The sequence below is a fragment of the Eleutherodactylus coqui genome, chromosome 4 (assembly GCF_035609145.1).
Source record: "Eleutherodactylus coqui strain aEleCoq1 chromosome 4, aEleCoq1.hap1, whole genome shotgun sequence".
Taxonomy (NCBI): domain Eukaryota; kingdom Metazoa; phylum Chordata; class Amphibia; order Anura; family Eleutherodactylidae; genus Eleutherodactylus; species Eleutherodactylus coqui.
Window position 1 is genome coordinate 207,452,087 of NC_089840.1, and position 21,160 is coordinate 207,473,246.

The 21,160-nt window shown below is 44.5% G+C and overlaps 1 protein-coding gene across 1 annotated transcript in view; it reads right to left on the reverse strand.

The window, feature by feature from the left end:
• TLL2 (tolloid like 2) overlaps positions 1-21,160 on the reverse strand; it is a 148,822-nt gene that overhangs the window by 50,799 nt on the left and 76,863 nt on the right. Inside the window, exon 3 of the mRNA XM_066600616.1 lies at positions 5,491-5,565. Within this exon, the coding sequence (XP_066456713.1) occupies positions 5,491-5,565 (75 nt within the window). The remainder of the gene's footprint in view (positions 1-5,490; positions 5,566-21,160) is intronic.

Below are 21,160 nucleotides of genomic sequence, written 5' to 3' on the forward strand. Positions count from 1 at the left end.
TTAGGGTGGAGTTAAATATAACCTGTCACAATGAAAATGTAACCCTCTGTAGGCAACATGTTATGAAGCAGGAGGAGCTGCACAGATTGATATATAGTTTTGTAGGAAAAGATTCAGTATAATATGTACTTAATTCATATAAATTTCTGCTCTTTCAGAGTTTAGGAGTCCAGTGGGCGGTCCTAGTCAAGGAGTGACAGCTATTTCTGTCATACACAGATAGCTGCCAATAACTGATAGCACCGCCCACTGGACCTCTAAACTCCAAAACCGCAGAGGTTTACATGAAATAATAAAAAACAACAAGTTATACTGAATATTTTTCCACAAAGCTACATATCCGTCTGTTCAGCTCCTCCTGCAGTTTGGACAGCGTCTTCAAGCTGACATGTTCCCATTTAAAGGCTACGGACACCTTTGCATCATTTATTGTATTGCATGAATTATGGAAAAGTTGGAATCAGTTAAAAAAAAACCTGAACAGTTTGGCTTCTGCAGCTTGTATTATAATACATTACAAGCCGCATGATACGGTTCAGCATCAGTTCCATCAGCTGGTTCTTCAGACCCGCTTGTAAACTCTTGAACACTCAAATAAGCTCAAGGTTAATGTTATTTTATTAGAATTCATCTTAGATTAACATTAAGGAGAAGACACGAGGGACTGGAGACTGTCTGGCTGAAGGAATAGATGCTGAATAGCACCAAGCAGCTGGCAATGTAGTGTAATGCATACAAGTTACAGAAGCCAAATGGTTAAAAAAATGACTTACATTAACTTCAAGGTAAGTAGATTGTTCCTACACCAGGTCATAAATACAGGGTGTCCCAAAAATCTATACAGACATCAATATGCTAAATATCTGTATAAAAGCTTTATTACTAGATTTATATGGACATAAAAGGATGGTTAGAAGTCAGGTTTGAGTTCTTCAAATTAAGTTAGGTGCCAAAAGGGGTCACCGTTAGCATCCAGACACTTCTGATTTCGGCAAATTGCTGCATGAACAACATTGGTGCTTGAAAGTCAAGCATGGTCCTGCCATGTTATATGACTTTTCTGATATCCACATAATGCAGTTTTAGCAATCTTGTGACTACTGGCATCTTCAAAGATAAGAGAATACTACATATTGCTGATTTCTGCCAATTTTACTTACGGACATAATCTAATATTTTAAGCGAAGGTCTAGGAAAAGACCGAAATGTCACAATTTGTAGATTGCCTTCAAAAAATGTTGTTTTTTTTTACCATTACTTTCTGAGTGCAGATTTCTTCTTGGACATTGTATAAAGTCCAAGACAAGCCACGTTTTTAAAGGGGTTAATTAAAAACTAATTACAACAATGTTTTTTCCCCCCTCATCATACATGTGATGCAATAAATTATGCTAAGGTGTTTCTAGCCATTAATATTTAAAGGCTTCTAGCTACTGATGAATATAGGATGGATATTGCCATAACTTATGGATGTCTTATTTACTTCCCATCTTTCACTGTTTGATTTACTTGTATGTCAACTTTTTGTAGAGGAACTTTCTAATGGTTAGGTGAACTAGAATATATATGCAAGTTGTGAGGGCATCAGGTGATGTGATATGCTTAGGATGAAGTTATAAATGTAGGGGGTGTTCCAGGGCCTCTACAAGAGAAGGCGGCACTCCAAAAGACTAATGAAAATAAGCTGAAGAAATATTCCTGCATCTGCAAACAAAGTAGCTTTGTTAGAGCCATGATATTCATTAAACGAATAGTGCAGTCAGTGCATCATTCCAACATTCCTTGTGTGTTTCGAGCCATGTTTGGCCCTTCGTCAGTGCAAATGGATGGAGGACATGTACAAATATTTAAAAACATGATTCACCAATCATACAGACAAGCACAGTAACATGATCTGCGCAAGTATCACAAGTAGAGATGAGCGAGTATACTCGCTAAGGCACATTACTCGAGCGAGTAGTGCCTTAGCCGAGTATCTCCCCGCTCGTCTCTAAAGATTCGGGGGCCGGCGCCGGTGACAGGCGAGTTGCGGCGGGGAGCAGGGGGGAGCGGGGGGGATAGAGGGAGAGAGAGATCTCCCCTCCGTTCCTCCCCGCTCTCCTCCGCCGCCCCCCGAATCTTTAGAGACGAGCGGGGAGATACTCGGCTAAGGCACTACTCGCTCGAGTACTGTGCCTTAGCGAGTACACTCGCTCATCTCTAATCACAAGTAAATAGATTAAAGCATTTTCTAAGTTATAGTGACATTGTTAATTTCAAACATTTCCTGCCTTCTGTACAAACTAACTCACTCCTCCCCATTGTAACGGTGACATTCCATATACACACACTTGACCACTGCACCCAATTGCTGGCCTTAGCAGTCTCAAGCCGTATACTGTGGAGGCCAGTGAACAAATGCAGCAGTTATGTGCATATACATAATGTTACAACTGCAGCCAAAGTAAACAAAAGCCCAATGGGGAAAATGGGAGCAATGGTGCAGGACCAGCAGGGCTCAGAGCGTCGAGGATAAAACTTTGTTTGACATTTTTAGCCATCTCCCGATCTCTGTAAAATTTAACTATAACTTGAAAAACCCCTTTAAGGAGCTATTTAGGTCAGCAAGAATCATTATTAGCAACCAACAGTATCATATTATTATAGAAGCAATTATACACACCATTTGTCAGACAAAAAACCTTACCATACACTCCTTGTAATACAAAATCCCTCCCCTAGTAGGAGTTGTCGAAATGAAATGAAATTTTCTATGTGCGATTGTAACATTGATATAAATAAGTGATTACAGTAACACAGATACAGTAGCAAAAAGATCATTTATTGCAGAAAACAGAAAACTTTCAGGGAGGCTCTAGTACCCTGTTGTACCGCCTCTAGCTTGGATACAAGATGTGATACATGTGGGCATGGGGGCTCTAGTACCTTGTCGGGCTGCCTCTAGCTTGGATACAAGATGTGATATGGGTGGGCATGGAGGCTCCAGTATCCTGTTGGGCTGCCTCTAGCTTGGATACAAGATGTAATAAGGGCGGGCATGGAGGCTCTAGTAACTTGCTGTGCTGCCTCTAGATTGGATACAAGATGTGATATAGATGGGCATGGAGGCTCTTGCACTCTGTTGGGCAGCTTCTAGCTTGAATACAGGATGTGATACAAGTTGGCAGGGAGGCTCCAACACCCTGTTGGGTCACCTTTAGGTTGACTACAAGATGTGATACAGGTGGGTATGGAGGCATACAGGTTCCATATGGTATTGTTAGGCTGTGCTGCTGGGATCTGTTGTACTACATGGTTTTCAGCAGCACAGCTCCACAGGTGGGGTTGATTGAGCTGGCTGGGTGTGGATTGCTCCAGCCAGCCAATCCCCCAGGTCTGCTGCTCATATATACTAGCTCCTCTGCTAGAGGCTGCTGGCCTTTCCCCTGTTTTTTCAGTGTGAACGTGCCATGTTCCTGCATGTCTGTGCACGTGGCCAGACATGAGGTGTGAGCGGGCATGTTCAGTGTGTGTTTTGAAGTGATCAATGTCATGTTCCTGCGTGTCTGCAGTTTTTGTAATGTGTAGTGTGAACTGTGACTTGCTGTGGATCTTTATCATCTAGGATGAGGAAAGTGCACACCACATGCAGGCAGGTTTCCTGTGGTTCATTTTCTCATTAGAGTAGGGACCTGTGAGACAATGAGGACCCTTGAAGTGGGCTCGCTGGCTTAAGTATCTTGGCCAAAATATGAACTAATACCTCATACATTCTATAGTTATTCCATCTGGCCATGTGTGCAGGTATCCAGGTGAGTGTTTTATATCTTTCAGTAGCAATAAGTCTGGCAACCGGGCAGGCCATGTTGGAGAGGCATTCTTATGACACCCTTGCTGTGTGTGGCCAAGCATTAGCCTGCTGGAAAATGTCTCTTGGAAGCCCTGCCACGAGGTGAACACCTGTGGCTGCAGGATGTCCTGAACATATCACTGAGCTGTTATTGTCCTGCATATCACTACTACGGGTGACTGACTGTCGTACGCGAAGGTCCCACAGACCATCACACCAGCAATGGGGGCAGTGTGCTGCTCCACAGCAAAGGCAGGATTGAGCTGCTTACCGCTAGGTCTCCAGACATGAACATGGCTGTAGTCCATGCCCAAACTAAACCTGGATTCATCACTGAAGACACCGTGGTTCTACTCTATAGCAGTTCTGTTTTGTTGTTAATGAGACCACCACAAATGGAGATATCGGTCGGTGTCAAAGGCAGTAGATGTAATGGATGCTGCGAGACCAAATGTCCTTCAGCCAAGTACCTGGAAATGGTTGTGACAGACACAGGGACCTGTAGCAATGGTGCCAACTGTCTTTGAATTGCGGACAGCAAAACAGTTGGAGCTGCTCGTACTTGTCAGACTATTCTTTCTACTGGTGGTCTGTCAAGGGTGTCCTGAGCTCTGTCGCCTTGTGTGCATGCGCTCACACATCCACTGATCCCAACACCTAACAGTTTGGTCAGAATGGCCCGGGTCACGGGCAATTCATTGATAGAACCATCCAGCGTCTAGCTTTTAAATCGTGCGCCCACTAATCAAACTTAACTGGGCAAAATCTCTTCTCTGGGTCGTAGAGACGTCTAGTGGTCAACAAGCTCTACACAAGCGGAAAAGGAGGTCACTAGACACAAGGAGCCTCTAAAACCCTTTTTATAGGCCAAGGGTGAAACCACTTTTATGGCCTCAGATGACAAAACTGTTCATCTAATCACACCACAACTCCAATCATTTGCATATCTGCCTGAGATGTAACTCTAAGCAGAGTTTTGCAACAAAACAACTCTTTCTAGGTGCTTGATTTTTTGAGTTTGCCATTCAAGACCCCAGCCAATCAGCTGATTGAAGGTGCCGTGGCGCTGGTGTCAATGTTGCAGTCTCCTCAATGTTTACATCTGAGCGCAAACCGGTTCATACTCAGAATCCTATATTATTTACAGTAGCCATTCTGAGTAATACAGGCTTGTCCCATTAAAGGGAATGGGACAAGTCTGTAGTACTCCGTACTGCCACTACAAATATGGTGTTCTGAGTACGAACAGCTCCATGCTGAGAAGTAAACATTAAAGAGCCTGTAGCACTTGCACCAGCACGATGGCCTTTCAATTAGCTGATTAGCGTACACCCAGAACGGTAGACCCCACTGATCAGATGATGGCCTATCCAAAGAATATGCTAATAGTTTTTAAAGGTTGGATGTTCAAAGGAGGTTTACCTCTTTAAGCCTTTTGGAACTCTAAAGATCCATAAAGGAAAAGAAAAATCTTCATTTTGAAATTTTTCTAAAGATTCTCAGTAAAGTAAAAGGCAACTCTTATTATACAACATTCACAGTCTGACCAGTGTAATATTATTAACAGGGAATACCTTTAAAACAAAATTAAAATTAAACAATTTATTTAAAAAAGTATAAGTAAAAAGATACCCAAAGGTCTGGGCAGGGTACCACATTACCCTTTATAACTGTTTGGGATGTGAGATTCGATGGTGTGGCATTCAAACTTGAAGTAAAATTGGCAAGTGGGTCATCTAGAAGACAAAACAAAATACTTTATGATCAATAATTCAAGTATCCCCCAAACATATAAACACTGAAGAAGCATTCTTCATTACTATCAATAACATACAGTATTTAGCATAAGTAAAACTGATACAGCTGAGGCATCACTAGGTCATTTCATTTGCTTTCTTTGACCCATAACATATAGTTTTCCAACTGCAGATGTTCTACACACATTGCCTTTCCAAGTTCGGCTTGAGAGTTAACAGTTGGATGCAGAGAGTTGTCATCAGAATTCTTTCTGTTCATTATATGAGAGCCTTCATATCATTGCATGGAAGGAAACCCTGGCCATATATACTGCTTTTTTTTAGAAGATCTGGAAATGGTAGAGAATCCAGTTATGTAGGAAAACGCAAAGATAACATTTCAGACCCTAATACTGTCAAAGGAAGTATTCTGAGAGGGTGGAAATCATCATGTTTTCTCTTTCATCGGGAACGCAAAAGGTTAGTATTCTTGTCTCATGTAGTGCCAAGTCCCATTGGCAATGGATAGGAGTCTTGGAAATGTGCAGTTGTCTCACAAACCATTGACAAAATATAGAAAAGGGTGAATGTGGCCACCTCTACCTGCTCTCAATTCTGCATCCTATGATGTAGTCCAAGGGGAACCTGGGTTGGAGAGCATGAAAGCAGGATGTGGCACCTATCCACACTTTCTCTGTAACACTCCCAGTCAATGTACTTTTTTATGCCATCATTGAGTGGCTGTGATTGGCTGATGCGGCGCTGGATTAACCAATCAGAGCATTAGCTTCCTGGAGGCGGGGTATTCAAGCCCCGCTTCCAGGAAGAACTGCTCTGTTGGCTTGAAGGAGGACGTGGCAGCCTGCAGCAGTGATGGAGACCAGCGCGAGGACTGGAACGCTAGCAGTAGGGGAGTTTTTTTTGGTTTTTTATCATGTAGCCTAGCTAGGGCTTATATTTCAAGCCTCCCTCGAAAAGCAGGGTAGGTCTTCCTATCGGGGAAACCCGTTATTTCAACGCACACTGTCATAAACTCTTGCTACCAACTCCACCAAGGCCTAGCACGAGTTTATGTCAACAGGTACAGTACTGTACAAATGTTTTAGGCAGATGTGGAAAAAATGCTGCAAGGTAACAACGCTTTCAAAGATAGAAGCATTAATAGATTATTTTTGTCAATGAAAATCCAAAGTGAATAAACAAAAGAGAACTCTAAACCAAATCAATATTTGGTGTGACCACACTTTGCCTTCAAAAACAGCATCAGTTCTAGGTACACTTGTACACAGTTTTTTTTAAGAAACAGGGCAGACACCTTGTAGAACTAACCACCAATCTTCTGTGAATGTCGACTTGCACAAATCTTTCTCTCTTCATGTAATTCAAGACAGACTGGATGGCGTGAGATCACTGCTCTGCGGGGCCATATCATCACTTCCAGGACTCCCTGTTCTTCTTTACACTGAATATAGTTCTTAAAAGAAGACAGTATGTTTGGGTTGGTTGTCCTGCTGCAGAATAAATTTGGTGCCAATCAGATGCCTCCCTGATGGTATTACATGATGGATAAATATCTGCCTGTATTTGTCAGCATTGAGGACACCATTAATTAATTGATGACTAGAGATGAGCGAGCGTACTCGGAAAAGCACTACTCGCTCGAGTAATGTGCTTTATCCGAGTATCGCTGTGCTCGTCCCTGAAGATTCGGGTGCCGCTGCGGCTGACAGGTGAGTCGCAGCGGGGAGCAGGGGAGAGCGGGCGGGAGAGAGGGAGAGAAAGATCTCCCCTCCGTTCCTCCCCGCTCTCCCCTGCAGCTCCCCGCTCCGTGCCGGCACCCGAATCTTCAGGGACTAGCACAGCGATACTTGGATAAAGCAAATTACTCGAGCGAGTAGTGCTTATCCGAGTACGCGCGCTCATCTCTATTGATGACGTTTTGAAGGCAAAATGTGATCACAACACATATTGATTTGATTTAGATTTCTCTTTTGTTCATTCACTTTGCATTTTAATTGCTAGTAATAAACGGTTAGCACTTCTATTTTTGAAAGCATACAACTATTCAGCATTTCCCCACACCCGCCTAAAACTTTTGCACAGTACTGTAGATGGAGAATAAGCTGCTGGGATATACCTTGAAATCAAGAGATTATAAATCCACCCCCACCTGTATCTGTTTCCTAAACCCTCCCTCCTATTAGATTGTCTATCCTTGTCAAAAGGCTCCCAATTTGGGGGAGTTATCAAAAGTGTATGGCCGGCTCTACAATGTTGTTCTGCTCCAAAGTAAAAACGACACAATGAGGTCACTTTGGCATTTTACATTCATAAATACTGATACTTTGTGCAAGCTTAGGCATAATCCAGTCCAGATTTCATGCTGTGAAAATAAAGTTTTTTTTGTAGTTGATCTGATATCTAGGTAGAGGCTTGGCATCAGCCTGGCTTTGACCGAAAAATGTACACCAATTAACCCTTAAAATTAATTCTGCTGGTCACACAAACTGTGTGTACATTTGGGCATATTAACATTTACACATTTACTGATCTTTCATCATTCCCATTTATCAATGTGCATCACACTGCAAAATACAGAAAAACATTTAATGATCAACAAACTTTTGCTTTAAATCAAACAGATTGAAAATAAATTACACAGTCAATTAAAAATGTTTTGCATGTATCAAATTGTGACATAAAATGAACTAAGAGATTGAATTGCAAATTACGCCATAGTGCACATTGCAAGCCTGACCTTTGTGCTATTGTCTTAACAAGCAGAAAAGATCTTTTCAGGCCCGCAGTTACATTCTTTCCCAGGGACCAGATTAAACTCCTTGGCTGGCAAACAGCTAGGAACAGATACTTCGCAATGATTAAATGTTTAGGGTTTTTTCCCTTTTTCCTTCTACATTGCAACTTTATAATCTTCATCTTTGGACACACTTGAAGATCAGTTCTTCAGTGTATTTCATTATTCTTTTTAAATATCCCCCCTCTTAACTAAACCCTGATGGCACAGACCTTGATTAACATGGGTACGAGCTTCTGCTTCCAGTTATGGTTGGCACTGCACTAGCTTTGCTGGACAGAGTTCCTGATTGCTACAGACACCGATGTCTTTTTAATCAGGATCCAAGACCAAAGGGAGCCGAGGCAAACAAGCAGATCAAGCAAGTTATAGTGGGAGACATTTATTTTATGTTCCATGTATACATGAATTAGCCAATTCTTGTTTTTGAAACTTTCAATTTTCGAACTTGGCTCAATAGCTTCTTAGGGTGCACTCAGATTGCCAAAGTTCACATTCAAATTTTAATGGAGATCATTTCACCCTGTGCATTGTAAAGGATAGGTTTTCAAATTATAGATTTTTTTTAGTCAAAAGCTAAATGGGGTTTTATTTAAAAAAAAAAAAAAAAAAAAATCAATCACTCTGTGTTGAATCTGCCCCGAAGATTTACAACAAACCACCATGTGACAATATGGTCTTAGACAATAGAGAAGACCAAGGTAGAGCACCCCTGGGTATTAGAGAAGGCCACTTGTGAAGGTTACGCAGTATCTGGAGCCAAGTCTATATTTAGGGCCGGACACCGAAGAAAGATGCTGCCAGCTATCGAGGAAGTCAGAGTGAGGGAAACCAATGGGAGGTGAACACAAAAAAAGTAATGGTGCAACCTTCTCTAAGTGAAGAGAGACTTGAGTCAGGAAATATTAGGGTGGGCTCACATCTGTGTTGAAACCTTCATTCGGAGGTTCCAGCACAAAATACCAGAAGTAAAAGCGCGCGTTTTTTCTTATGGCAAAAAGATATTCAGCTGAGTGGAAAGCTAACAAAAACCTACGTTAGGGACTGGTGGGGGCAGATGGTCAGGGGATCCCTACGCCAGCCCCCTCCCGTGCCCCCCTGGTCTAAGCCCCAGGGCGACGGTCCCTGCGCTGCACTAATGACAGGGACCCCAAAGAAGAAGGGACAGGGAGACCGGCAGGTGAGCACCGAGTAGCTGACAGGAAGTGACAACGAAGCAGACAAGAGAGTAGTCAGGGGAACAGGCAGGGTCATAACCGGAAAGCACGTGTGGCATACCGGGGAGCAAAGTGGAGTCAGAGTCAAAGGAACAGCAGATGTCATAAACACTAAAGTCAGGTCAGTAACGCGGGTGCAGGCAGAACAAATCCAAACCAAACACTGGCAACTAGAGCCTGGGCCAGCAGGGCTTTTATGCAGACCTCCCCGCCCAGATGGGCGAGGAGAAGTAGCATGATGAGTGGAGGGAGTCCTAAAGCCACCTCCCCCCAGCGACGCGCACCAACTCGAGCACCATGCGGCCGACTAGCAGACGGTCGTGCCCACGCGGGACGTGCCGCCGGCCGCTGCGACTGACCATCAGGGTGGGGAAACCCTGGACGGAGCCGCCAGCACAGGCTCCCGCAGCCTCAGAATGAGCAGCTCGCACCAACCGGACCCCCATGCCCCCCAGTGGTAACCCCATGTCTAACACCCCATAATAGTCAATGGGGTCCGTTCGGCACTGTCAAGATCAGTCCAGTCCTAAATTGGATCTGTCTAGCCAGGGGATTCCCCTATTGGATTATAATCCAATAGGTAGCACTGCAGAGGTATTGTTCCATCTTCCTTATTTGAATACATTACCCAGAGAAGCATGCATGGCTGTGTAAGTCTCCTCACACACCTCCTAAGTGTCTCCACACACCTTCTAGGTGTTCTCCTTAAAGGAGATGTCTCGAGGAAGCAGTTAATTTTTTTTTTTGCCCAGTCCCCCCCATTAAACATACATTACTAATTACCCCTGTAAATGACATTTCTAGCTGGTTCGTACTTACCGTTCCAGCGTTTCAGCAAGTTATAAAAGTTTCCTCAAGATGGCCGCCGGCTCTTTCCCAGTCGCTCGCTGCAGCCCGACGTGCGCGCTCCCGAGACGCCGCCAGCTGTGTCTCCATGGCAACCGGACGCATCGCAGCCGCCGACCAGACGCCCCGCAGCCGCCGACCAGACAGCAGGTAACCGGCGCTAGCCCCCGGCTCCCCAGCGCTAGCTCCCCCGGCGCAGCGACAGCCCCCCCCATCGCAGCGACAGCCCCCCCGGCCTAGCGCTAGCTCCCCCGGCGCAGCGACAGCCCCCCCGGCCTAGCGCTAGCTCCCCCGGCCTAGCGACAGCCCCCCCGGCCTAGCGCTAGCTCCCCCGGCCTAGCGACAGCCCCCCCGGCCTAGCGCTAGCTCCCCCGGCGCAGCGACAGCCCCCCCGGCCTAGCGACAGCCCCCCCCATCGCAGCGACAGCCCCCCCGGCCTAGCGCTAGCTCCCCCGGCGCAGCGACAGCCCCCCCGGCCTAGCGACAGCCCCCCCCATCGCAGCGACAGCCCCCCCGGCCTAGCGCTAGCTCCCCCGGCCTAGCGACAGCCCCCCCGGCCTAGCGACAGCCCCCCCCATCGCAGCGACAGCCCCCCCGGCCTAGCGACAGCCCCCCCCATCGCAGCGACAGCCCCCCCGGCCTAGCGCTAGCTCCCCCGGCCTAGCGACAGCCCCCCCGGCCTAGCGACAGCCCCCCCCATCGCAGCGACAGCCCCCCCGGCCTAGCGACAGCCCCCCCCCATCGCAGCGACAGCCCCCCCGGCCTAGCGCTAGCTCCCCCGGCGCAGCGGCAGCTCCCCCGGCGCAGCGGCAGCCCCCCCGGCGCAGCGGCAGCCCCCCCTCCCGGCGCAGCGGCAGCCCCCCCTCCCGGCGCAGCGGCAGCCCCCCCTCCCGGCGCAGCCCGGCGCAGCGGCAGCCCCCCCCCGACCCATCACTTACCTGGGACGCTTCTCGGGGCTGCTGGGCTGGGCTGGTCTTCTCCGCTGGGCAGCTCCAGTTTCTGCACCTTCCTCTAACAGAGGATGGTGCAGAATGGCCGCTTCAGCGCGCTCCCGAGCAGTGACAGCTCGTCTGCGCATGCGCAGAAGAGCTGTAGCGGGGAGCACACTGAAGCGGCTCGTGCTGAATGGAGAAGACCGGACTGCGCAAGCGCGTCTAAAAAAGCAAGCTGCCAGCGAATTTAGACGGAACCATGGAGACGAGGACGCTAGCAACGGAGCAGGTAAGTGGAATAACTTCTGTATGGCTCATATTTAATGCACAATGTACATTACAAAGTGCATTAATATGGCCATACGGAAGTGTATAACCCCACTTGGTTTCGCGAGACCACCCCTTTAAGGAGAGATGACTTCCCAACCTGACCTTTTTGTAATGAACTTATTAGTAAATTCAGAGTGATCAGAACAGGAGGTAGAGGGAAAGTAGTAGCTGATAAGACAAAAAAGAGCTAGGTTTGTATAATAACATATTACAAAGTTTCTTATCTTCACTAATTTGTGAATTAACAAAAAGCACAGTTCCCCAAGCAGCCAGGGGTCTATGTGCAGATCTGAGTCGCTGGGGCAGACTGCTAGGATACTGACTGCAAGAGCAGTAGAGAGAACTAAAGTGTCCAGGAGCAGCTAAGTATTTCATAGTGCTCCTGTTTCTGAGCAGTGCCCAAGAGGTAGAAAACTGCAATCCGTGAGTACAGTCAGCACACTGCAAGGTGGAGCTGGCTGGATTTGCAGTATGAGGCAATGGTGGAGGACAGTAAATATGGTCTGGTGTCTTATGGTCCCTGTGGCTGAAGATATTGCCCACATTCGGCCCTTGAAACTTGCTGAGCAATCAACAGCACTAGGAGGCATTCAGTCTGTAGCTCCTTGGTCAAGGCATTCCTTAGAGGTATGCAAAACCCCAATCCACATCATTCTTCCAAGGAGAGGCAGCCAAGGACGAGCTCCTAAGAATAAATTATCTTGGTAAGGTCGCCTTAGACTGCTTCTTTACACCGTGACCCTTCCTTAAGCGCCGCGAAGGGAAGTGGAATTAGAGAATAAGTGCCAGTTTGCATCTTTTTGAACTCATGTCAAGTGTTAAACAGTGAAGAGTTGTGTTAATGTTGTATCTTAAGTTGTCAGCAATCAAGTCTTAAAGGGTCAACATTAGTCAAGCCGTAGGCCTAGTGGGACTATTGGAGACTGGGCAAAATCTGGAAGGGTAGCTGTATACAACAATCTTTTACATAGTGTTTACAAGGCATAATTTTTTTTTAACCCCATAAGACCTGCAGTTTCCTGGGGCAGAAATCCGCACGTGAATTCCGCAGCTATTAGGTTTTATTAAACCTAATAGCTTTCTGCCTGCCAGTGCTCACATGCGGAATTCTACAGCAGGAAACAAATTGCAGTATGTTCTCTTTGCCACGTATTTACGCTGGAGGAGGTCTCCATTAACCCTTTCCAATCCACTGTCTGACGTCTGAAGACATTCTGATTGGAGGCTGTACAGCTTCGATGTCTGAAGATGTCCGGCAGGGTATTCTTACTGTAGATTACTGGCTGCTCTGTTGTTGGGGGCCTCTCCAGCATGTCCCACACCGCAGTACTGGCTCTAGCCAACAGATGGCGCCATTGTATAACGGCAGAAGGAGAAAGCCCCTAGGAAACCCTGAATACAAAGTTGGATTGCAAAGGGTTAATATAGCATTAATGGAGACTGCGCAATTCCGCAATCACCAGCAGGCACTTTTTCCTTTTAATCACGGTACTCCCGCGGCATGAATCCGCAGGCGTATCCTGCAACGCTCATGGGCATGAGCCCTTAGGGAGAGTGTCACCATATAGGGTAGTGGTTTACAACCTTGCAGAAATGCCTGTAGGCCTGATAGTAGCTTCAGGTCCTGCAACACAATCAGAGGTTGAGGGTGATTTTTCTTATACCTGGTTGTTCCACATGGTAGCGGGTCACTCCCTCTGACGAGTAGAAGCACAACTACTCAGGGGGTCTTCTGCATGGTCAATGTCCCCAACCACGGCTGTGGGTTACTATGCCTTGCTCAATCCAGTGGACACAGTTAGTGCGAATTATACAACATTGCATGTGGTACATCTTATCAAAAAGGACACTGATTACTTGTTGACTGAAAGTTATAAAAAACATTGGGGAAAATATACTACAGGGTGTCAAAATTCTGCAAAAAAAAAAAAAGAAAAAGGTTTGCAATTTTTTTTCATTTTTACACTGCTCTCAGCACATTTTATAAAATGGGCTCGACAAAACGGATGGTACCATCACAGCCTCATAAATAAAGCCAGACACTGGGGTTAATTATAGTGCCAATCTCCACCAATTCATAGCTGATGTAGGTTTCCATTCTGCCATACGGACAGCCAAAAGATGCACCAATTTTATTTATTAAGAGGTGCCTATTAACAAATGTGGAAATGCTAGTTTAATTAAATTCCTCCATTATCTTATTAGAGTTCCTTGTAGCAGTCGTTTTCTCCTAGTGTTGATTTAGGGCTCTCTAACAACTGTATTGTAATTGTGTATGACCTGGGCTTATAATACGCTGTAGCAAGCAGTCCTAGACTAACAATGTGCCGATCACACATATTGAGCAAAATATACATGTTGTATCTTTGCGTGTAGCACATGGGTAAACGCGCTAGATAGTTCAAGGGATTGGTGGGCAGCAGCAAGCACATGTCTTGGGATTGGCACGCAACAACTTACGTCCGTCTGACCCCGGTCTCAAGCAAAGTAAACCTTTATGGCCAGTTGCTTACGAGCGTACTGTAACACGTCTGTAATGTAGATGTGTTACAGGTGATACCGCAACCATATGATTAACCATTAGTATTTTCATCAGCATTTGATACCATATTTGCAGTCATTGCTTTTTTTTTTCTACTGGCAAAATCCGGATCCATAGCTATCCAATGGAAAATATTAGAAATGAGTGAAAATACGAAGGCCCCTACCAGAACAAATACGGATGACCTATGGATGCATTGTATTTTAATAACTTCCCATAGACTATAATGGGTGTATTTTCAACAAAATATGGAAAAAAGTAGCATATGGTGCGCTTTTAAAGCACGGCAATGAAAAATATGCCCATGTAAATAGATACATAGATTTGCATTAGCTCCATATCACAGTCCGCAAAGAACGAACCAAATAAGAATCATAAATACGCTCACTGAAAGCAGCCTATATGTTTGTCACTAACACATTGTTTTTACCAGCTCCGGTGATATTTTTTTGCTGTATTCCGGGTACACTGGACTCTGTGGAGAAGTATAAAGTGTCTCGAATATGTGCTAGCAATCTTCTTTTTCCATTGTATAGGAACTTTTTATTTTTTTACAAAAAAGGGAGCCCATTGGTGACACATGCCCATACAATAGCACATGGCCACATCCTTCCATCAGAAGTATAGGTCAGGAAATACTCCAACAGACAGCAAAAACTAAGTATGACCAAAGCTTTACCAGTCCGGAACCTCTAAGATAAGTGGATACCACAAGTAGAAATATTATCAGGGACCATTCAACCTATACACGGATGCTACGTTTGCTGCTATTCACAAACAAAAGCACACACAAATATTTACATAGAGACACATGGAAAATTCTAATTAGACAGTAAAGCCCATATGCGCCTTTTTTCATTTCTCTCCAATGTATTTAAAATGCATTAATGCAACTTTGAAAATTAAAAAAAAAAATTATACGGTTTTGGGTATATAGCTTCTACTCAGGTCTATGTGCCCCCATTTATAGTATAGATCTGATAGATTAGCAAGAATGCAGATGGAATAGAATATAAATGCAGTATTGATTCAGGGTGCCTACCCACCACCATTCTTTTTTCACTGGTGTCTATGGGACTTGTTAATGTTAAAATCTCAATGCAGCAAAAATCGCAATTTTGCGGTAAATTGCTCACCATGCCAATCATAGTCGTTTTAATGGTGTATAAGAGTCAGCATGGGCACTTCGAGTGCTCTGCAGCTATATAGACCTATACGCAGTCAAGCTGTTATGCACTGTGTGTTAGGACACCTTTCTATTGCAACAAACATTAATTTTTTTAGTAATATGTGCAATATGTAGCATAATGTAGCAATTCTGTGGGATTGGACCAGATGGGCTAGCCTTCACTTCCCAAGTGCATCAATGAGTAACAAAACAGAACTGAAGACAACAACTGAAGCAAATAAAGCAATCAGTTTTTTTCAAAACCCTTTGAAATCAATTAGGAAAAAGACTGGGCAGTTTATTTCAGCTTTAATTGAGTTTTCCATTGCGTCTCTGCTCCAATATTGGAACAGAGAGATGGAAGCGCCGATTAGAGGCTAAACGCCAGTGTGAACTCACACTTCGGTTCCCATGATCCTGTCAACAGTTCTTTGATTGTCCCTCCTTGGACCACTTTTGAGGCTACAGACTACTTAATGGGAACACCCTATACGATCTGCCACTTGGAGATGCTCTTGTCAAAGTGACAGAGATCCTTATTCTTGTCCATTTTATCTGTTTCCAAAAAATCAAATTCAAGAACTGAATGCTCACTGATTGCCCAATATATCCCACCCCTTGTGAAGTGCTAGTGTGCCATGACATAATCGTTCTTCATTTCATAGATAGATAGGATGGATAGTAAGTAAAGCCTTTGGAATCAACTGGATTTCAATATGAATTAATAAAATATGGGTCTGATTATTGTCTATAAGGGGGTCTTCACACACAGCATTTTTTAATGCGGTTTTTCTAGCAAAAGCCAGAAGTAGACTAAGAAAGAATGAAAACTATAAAAGGAAGGACTTACACTTCTTCCTGCTGGATCCACTTCTGGCTTCAGCTCAAAAAACGGTGTGTTTTCCAAAATGTGCTGTGTGTGAAGCCACCCTAATTGTGACTTGGATAACAATCTAAATAAAATAATGCACAGATGCCCACTGAGGCCAGTGGTTGGTTAGCGGTCACATGAGTAACAAATGGCACATGACTACTGCAGTCACTTCCAAGATTGGGCTGTCAGCCCTGGAGAGGGTAGTATGTTTGTTTTAATTATCTATCTTTGTTTGCCTAGTCATTTTTATAAATCTCATAAAACACATTAATAACTTCTCAAAGTGCTAAATAGCAAGAGAGGTTTCAATTAAAAGAGAGGAGATTGGAAGTGTGGGTGTCACGTGGTACTTTGCCCATTAAATAAAAAGCACAAAGACCTGGTTACTGACAAATTTGCTCTTTTTAAAGAAATGCTTTCTAGCACTAAAAGCAAGACAAAAATTTTTTTTCTTGTTTTGTTTTTTTACTATAAAGAGACACAGTTTTTAGCAAGATAAAATCTTGCTGAAAAGCATCTACACCTTATCATTCATAGAGGCAGGGGGGTCTGATAGATCCAGAGACCCCTGACACTTGCCTTAATGATCCAGCAGTTTACTGTTACACTGGGAGAACTCTGTAGTCATATATACCACGGCTGCACATTTCTTCCCTCTCCCTGCCCGATTGCCTCCAGTAGATAACACTGAAGATCACTCACATATCTCCCTTGGGGTGTAGGGACAGACTATAGCAAAGATCAAGGGTTGCAGTAGCAGCAGGACCTCTGATGTGACCAGAGAAGCTAGAGGGGGTCAAACTATGCTCAACAGCGCATCCCAGGAATGCTTGCTCCTGTGCTGATACGCTGCCGGCATGAAGGAAGAATGGTTGAAAAAGAGTTTGCATTTTGAAATACCCAAGTCAGGGTCCTGACCTTAAGGCCGCCTGCAGATGGGTGGAAATTCCGCAGCGGGATTTCCCACGGAATTTCCGCCCGTGGAAGCTGCCATAGGATTGCGTTAGCAAACGCAATCCTAGGCAGACGGCCGTGATTTGGCCGTGCGAAATGTCGCGCGGCAAACAAATCACGGCATGCTCTATTTCCCTCTACGTCACTCCCCGGCCGCTAACTCCGGTCTGCGCATGCGCTGGCTGCCCGTCAGCCAGCACATGAAAAAGCCGGGGCCGTGGGAGCAGGTGAGTGACGCGCTGCTCTCTGCAGACGCTCAGGTCAGGTCCTGCTGCGAGAATTGTCGCAGCCAGATCCGACCTGGCCGTCTGCAGGCGGCCTAACTATCTTTAAGAGGGTTGTGCACAAGGCATCCCAGAAATACTTGTGAACTGAAACACATTAGCAGGGAGGAATGGGCCAAGATTCTTCCTCAATGTTGTATGAACTATATTTGCAGCTACAGAAAATATTTGGTGGAGATCGTTGCTGCTAAAGAGGAATCTATGCTTTGTTAAATTCTAATGTTTACTTAAGTTTTCTTCCTACACTGTGGATGTGTATTCAATAAAAGCCATGAACGGCACAAAAAGGTTTGTGTGTTATTAGTTAAGTCAGATTGCATTTGTCTACAATTGTGACTTTCATAACAATAAGACCAAGTTTCTATTAGCGGTCCATGAACGAAAGTCCAGGTAATTCCAAAAGGGTTCACTTACTTTTTTTGAAATGATAGCCAGACAGACAGATATACACCCATTAATCCAGCTAGTAGCCAAGAAAGCAGTCTGGCATTTATTTTCAGCACAGAACAATATACTTTGAAAACATCAGAAGAGCAAATTATGAAAAATTATAACAGCCAGCCAGAGGATAGATGTTCTATGTAGGGGCTATCAAAGCTAAAAACAAAAAACATTTGCAGCATTTAAGCTGTTTAGTTATTTTGTTCTATTTTTCTTCAATACAAAAAAAATTCTAAAACCATTGTACGAGCAGCAATGTATCCATAAACTTCACCAAATTAATTGCAAATAAAAGAGTGGTTATACAAACTTGTAAAGCTGGTGAGGACATGGATTTATGGAGGCTTTACTGTGCACTCTAGTAAACCAACCCAATTAAATTCTGTATGACGCTATGTTAAGCCCCAGTGGTTATGATTAAAAGATACTGTTGTCTGAATGCTTAAAGTAAAAGCGACTTTTCATCAGCTCCTAATTTGCTTTATCTAAGCAGGCAATGTCTGTATTCTATCAGCTGAATCATTTCTGAAAGTAACAGTGTGTAAGGCTAAAAAAAAAAGGCACAGATCTAACCAGTTCAGCTTATTATCCCCCCCCCCCCCACACTGTTGATCCAGAGGAAGGCAAAAAAAAAAAAGAGCCCCAAAAGCCAATTTTCCCAATTTTATGAGAAAAAATTCCTTCCCGACTCCAATCTAGCAATAAGAGTAATCCCCAGATCACCGAGCTTTCTGAAATAATCAGTGATATAACATAATATTGTATCGCTCAAGAAAGGCGTCCAGGCCCCTCTTGTAGTCTTTTAGTGAGTTCGCCATCATCACGTCCTCAGGCAGAGAGTTCCAAAACTTTCACTCCACTATCAGTGCCTAGACAAAAAAGTTTGTTTGCTGTTGCAGAATGCCTTTTGAGTGCAAACCAATCACATCCATATCTGTGCCTTGTCAAAAGTGTGTATGTTATAAGTGTGTATAAATATCCATGCCTCTTCAGATCTATTCCATTTAAAGGGGTTGTCTCGTGAAAGCAAGTGGGGTTCAGCACTTCTGTATGGCCATATTAATGCACTTTGTAATATACATCGTGCATTAAATATGAGCCATACAGAAGTTATTCACTTACCTGCTCCGTTGCTAGCGTCCACGTCTCCATGTCTCCGCCTAATTTCGGGGTCTTCTTGCTTTTTTAGACGCGCTTGTGCAGAAGGGTCTTCTCCTTCTGGTCGGTCCGGGCACGAGCGGCGTTCTGGCTCCGCCCCCTTCTACGCGTCATCACGTAGCTGCGCCCCATCACGTGTGCCGATTCTAGCCAATCAGGAGGCTGGAATCGGCAATGGACCGCACAGAGCCCACGGTGCACCATGGGAGAAGACCCGCGGTGCATCGTGGGTGAAGATCCCGGCGGCCATCTTGGAGAAGGAAGAAGTAGGAAGAAGGAAGAAGTCGCAGAGCGGGGATTCGGGTAAGTAATATTTTTTTTTTAAATTTTAACACATCCCTTGGGTTTGTCCTGCGCTGAACGGGGGGCCTATGCAAAAAAAAAAAAAAAAACGGTTTCGGCGCGAGACAACCCCTTTAAGCCTGAAGAAGAACCCTGCGTTGGTTCGGAAGCTCGCTAGTACATCATGTATTTTTGTTAGCCATTAAAAGGTATATCTACGTGGTTTCTCTTGCTGGGAACAATCACATTTTGCTCTACTGGCTAACACGGTACCAAACATTTGTTTTCATTATTTTTAAACTAAATAACCCCAATTTTGATAACCTCTCTGGGTATTGTAGCTATCAATTTTAGCTGGCTATCTTACATGTCTTCCGACAGAAGTCAGGGAAACCATAAGGACTGAGCAAGTTGAATTTCAGCACCTACTCCTTTTTTCCCTCTCAGGGAGATAAGCTAGCGCTAGGCAAGCGTTCAGCAGATAGCCATTGAAGCTGCATGGACACGTTAAGAATCACCTATTCCACAAGGCTTGGTCTTCCAAAAACTGATGAAGTCAACTGGATTCTGGAGCGTTAGTATGTGCTCGGGTCAGTTAACGTTACTGTAAGGACTTTACAAGCTCCTTAACTGTTCTATTTTTCTTTGAGTCATTGAAATAAATTAATAAAATTATGTATTCACTTAGTCACTAGCCAAGATCAATGCTTTGTACGTCACTACGATAATATGTACATTGTGATTTCTTGAGGTATGCTCCATTTTCGTTTTATGACCAGGATGCAACCTCCTTTCTGGACATACCAAAAATTAGGATCTTGGGAACCTCTTATTCAACCAGACAGTAGCAATACGATTAGTTTATTGCCACATAGGATTCATTGTGATGCTTTTTGTCAGTGGTTGGTGAGCATCTAGTATAGGGATTTGTCATACATGTGTTAGCCCAATAAGCTCAAGTAAATTGAGAACAAATCTAGGATAACTGAGGGTATGACCATCAATATCCAATCTAACTAGATACACTGTAGATTTTCCAGATATGACACTTAGATTTCATGTCGTTGGCTATAATGTTGCCTTTATATTGTACAGTACTTCCGATAATATTGCTTATTATACGCATCACATCTCTCCTGAGTCATTGTAACTTGAAACTAGATTCAATATACAATGCCAGAGACCGTCCAGATCTGTGATATGTGAACTTTGCTGGAAAATCCAGCCAATTAGAATGGGCATATCACTGGTTAAACACCTATATTATTGATTTGCATGCACCGATTGGCTGTCCAGTAGCGAGTCTCTACAGTATAGTGTGGTACTACATCTTTACCGGTGCCAGGATGAGCTGTTCCTTAGGGCACCTTTTTGAGGCAGACTGTGTGTACTATCCAGGACCATGAAGACACTCCTGTCTTCAACACAGAAAGTGATTTACATCATCCTGCAAGCCATTTCTGACTCTTCCATGTAAACACTTGCTTTATCTGTATTAGTTATCTGCTTAAGGCCTCATGTCCACGGGGACAGATCCGCAGCCGGTGTCCCGCACGCATGGTCCGTGCCCCATAGGGATGCATTGGACACCCACAAATAATTAAATGTCATTTTCCTCTGAGGCACATTGCGTGTGCGTGGAAACACCCGCAACATTCTCCATTTTAGTGCGGGGCTCCCGCAGGCTTCTATTGAAGCCTATGGAAGCCATCCAGATCCGCGGCACACCCGCAGCTGAATTCCTGCTCTTCG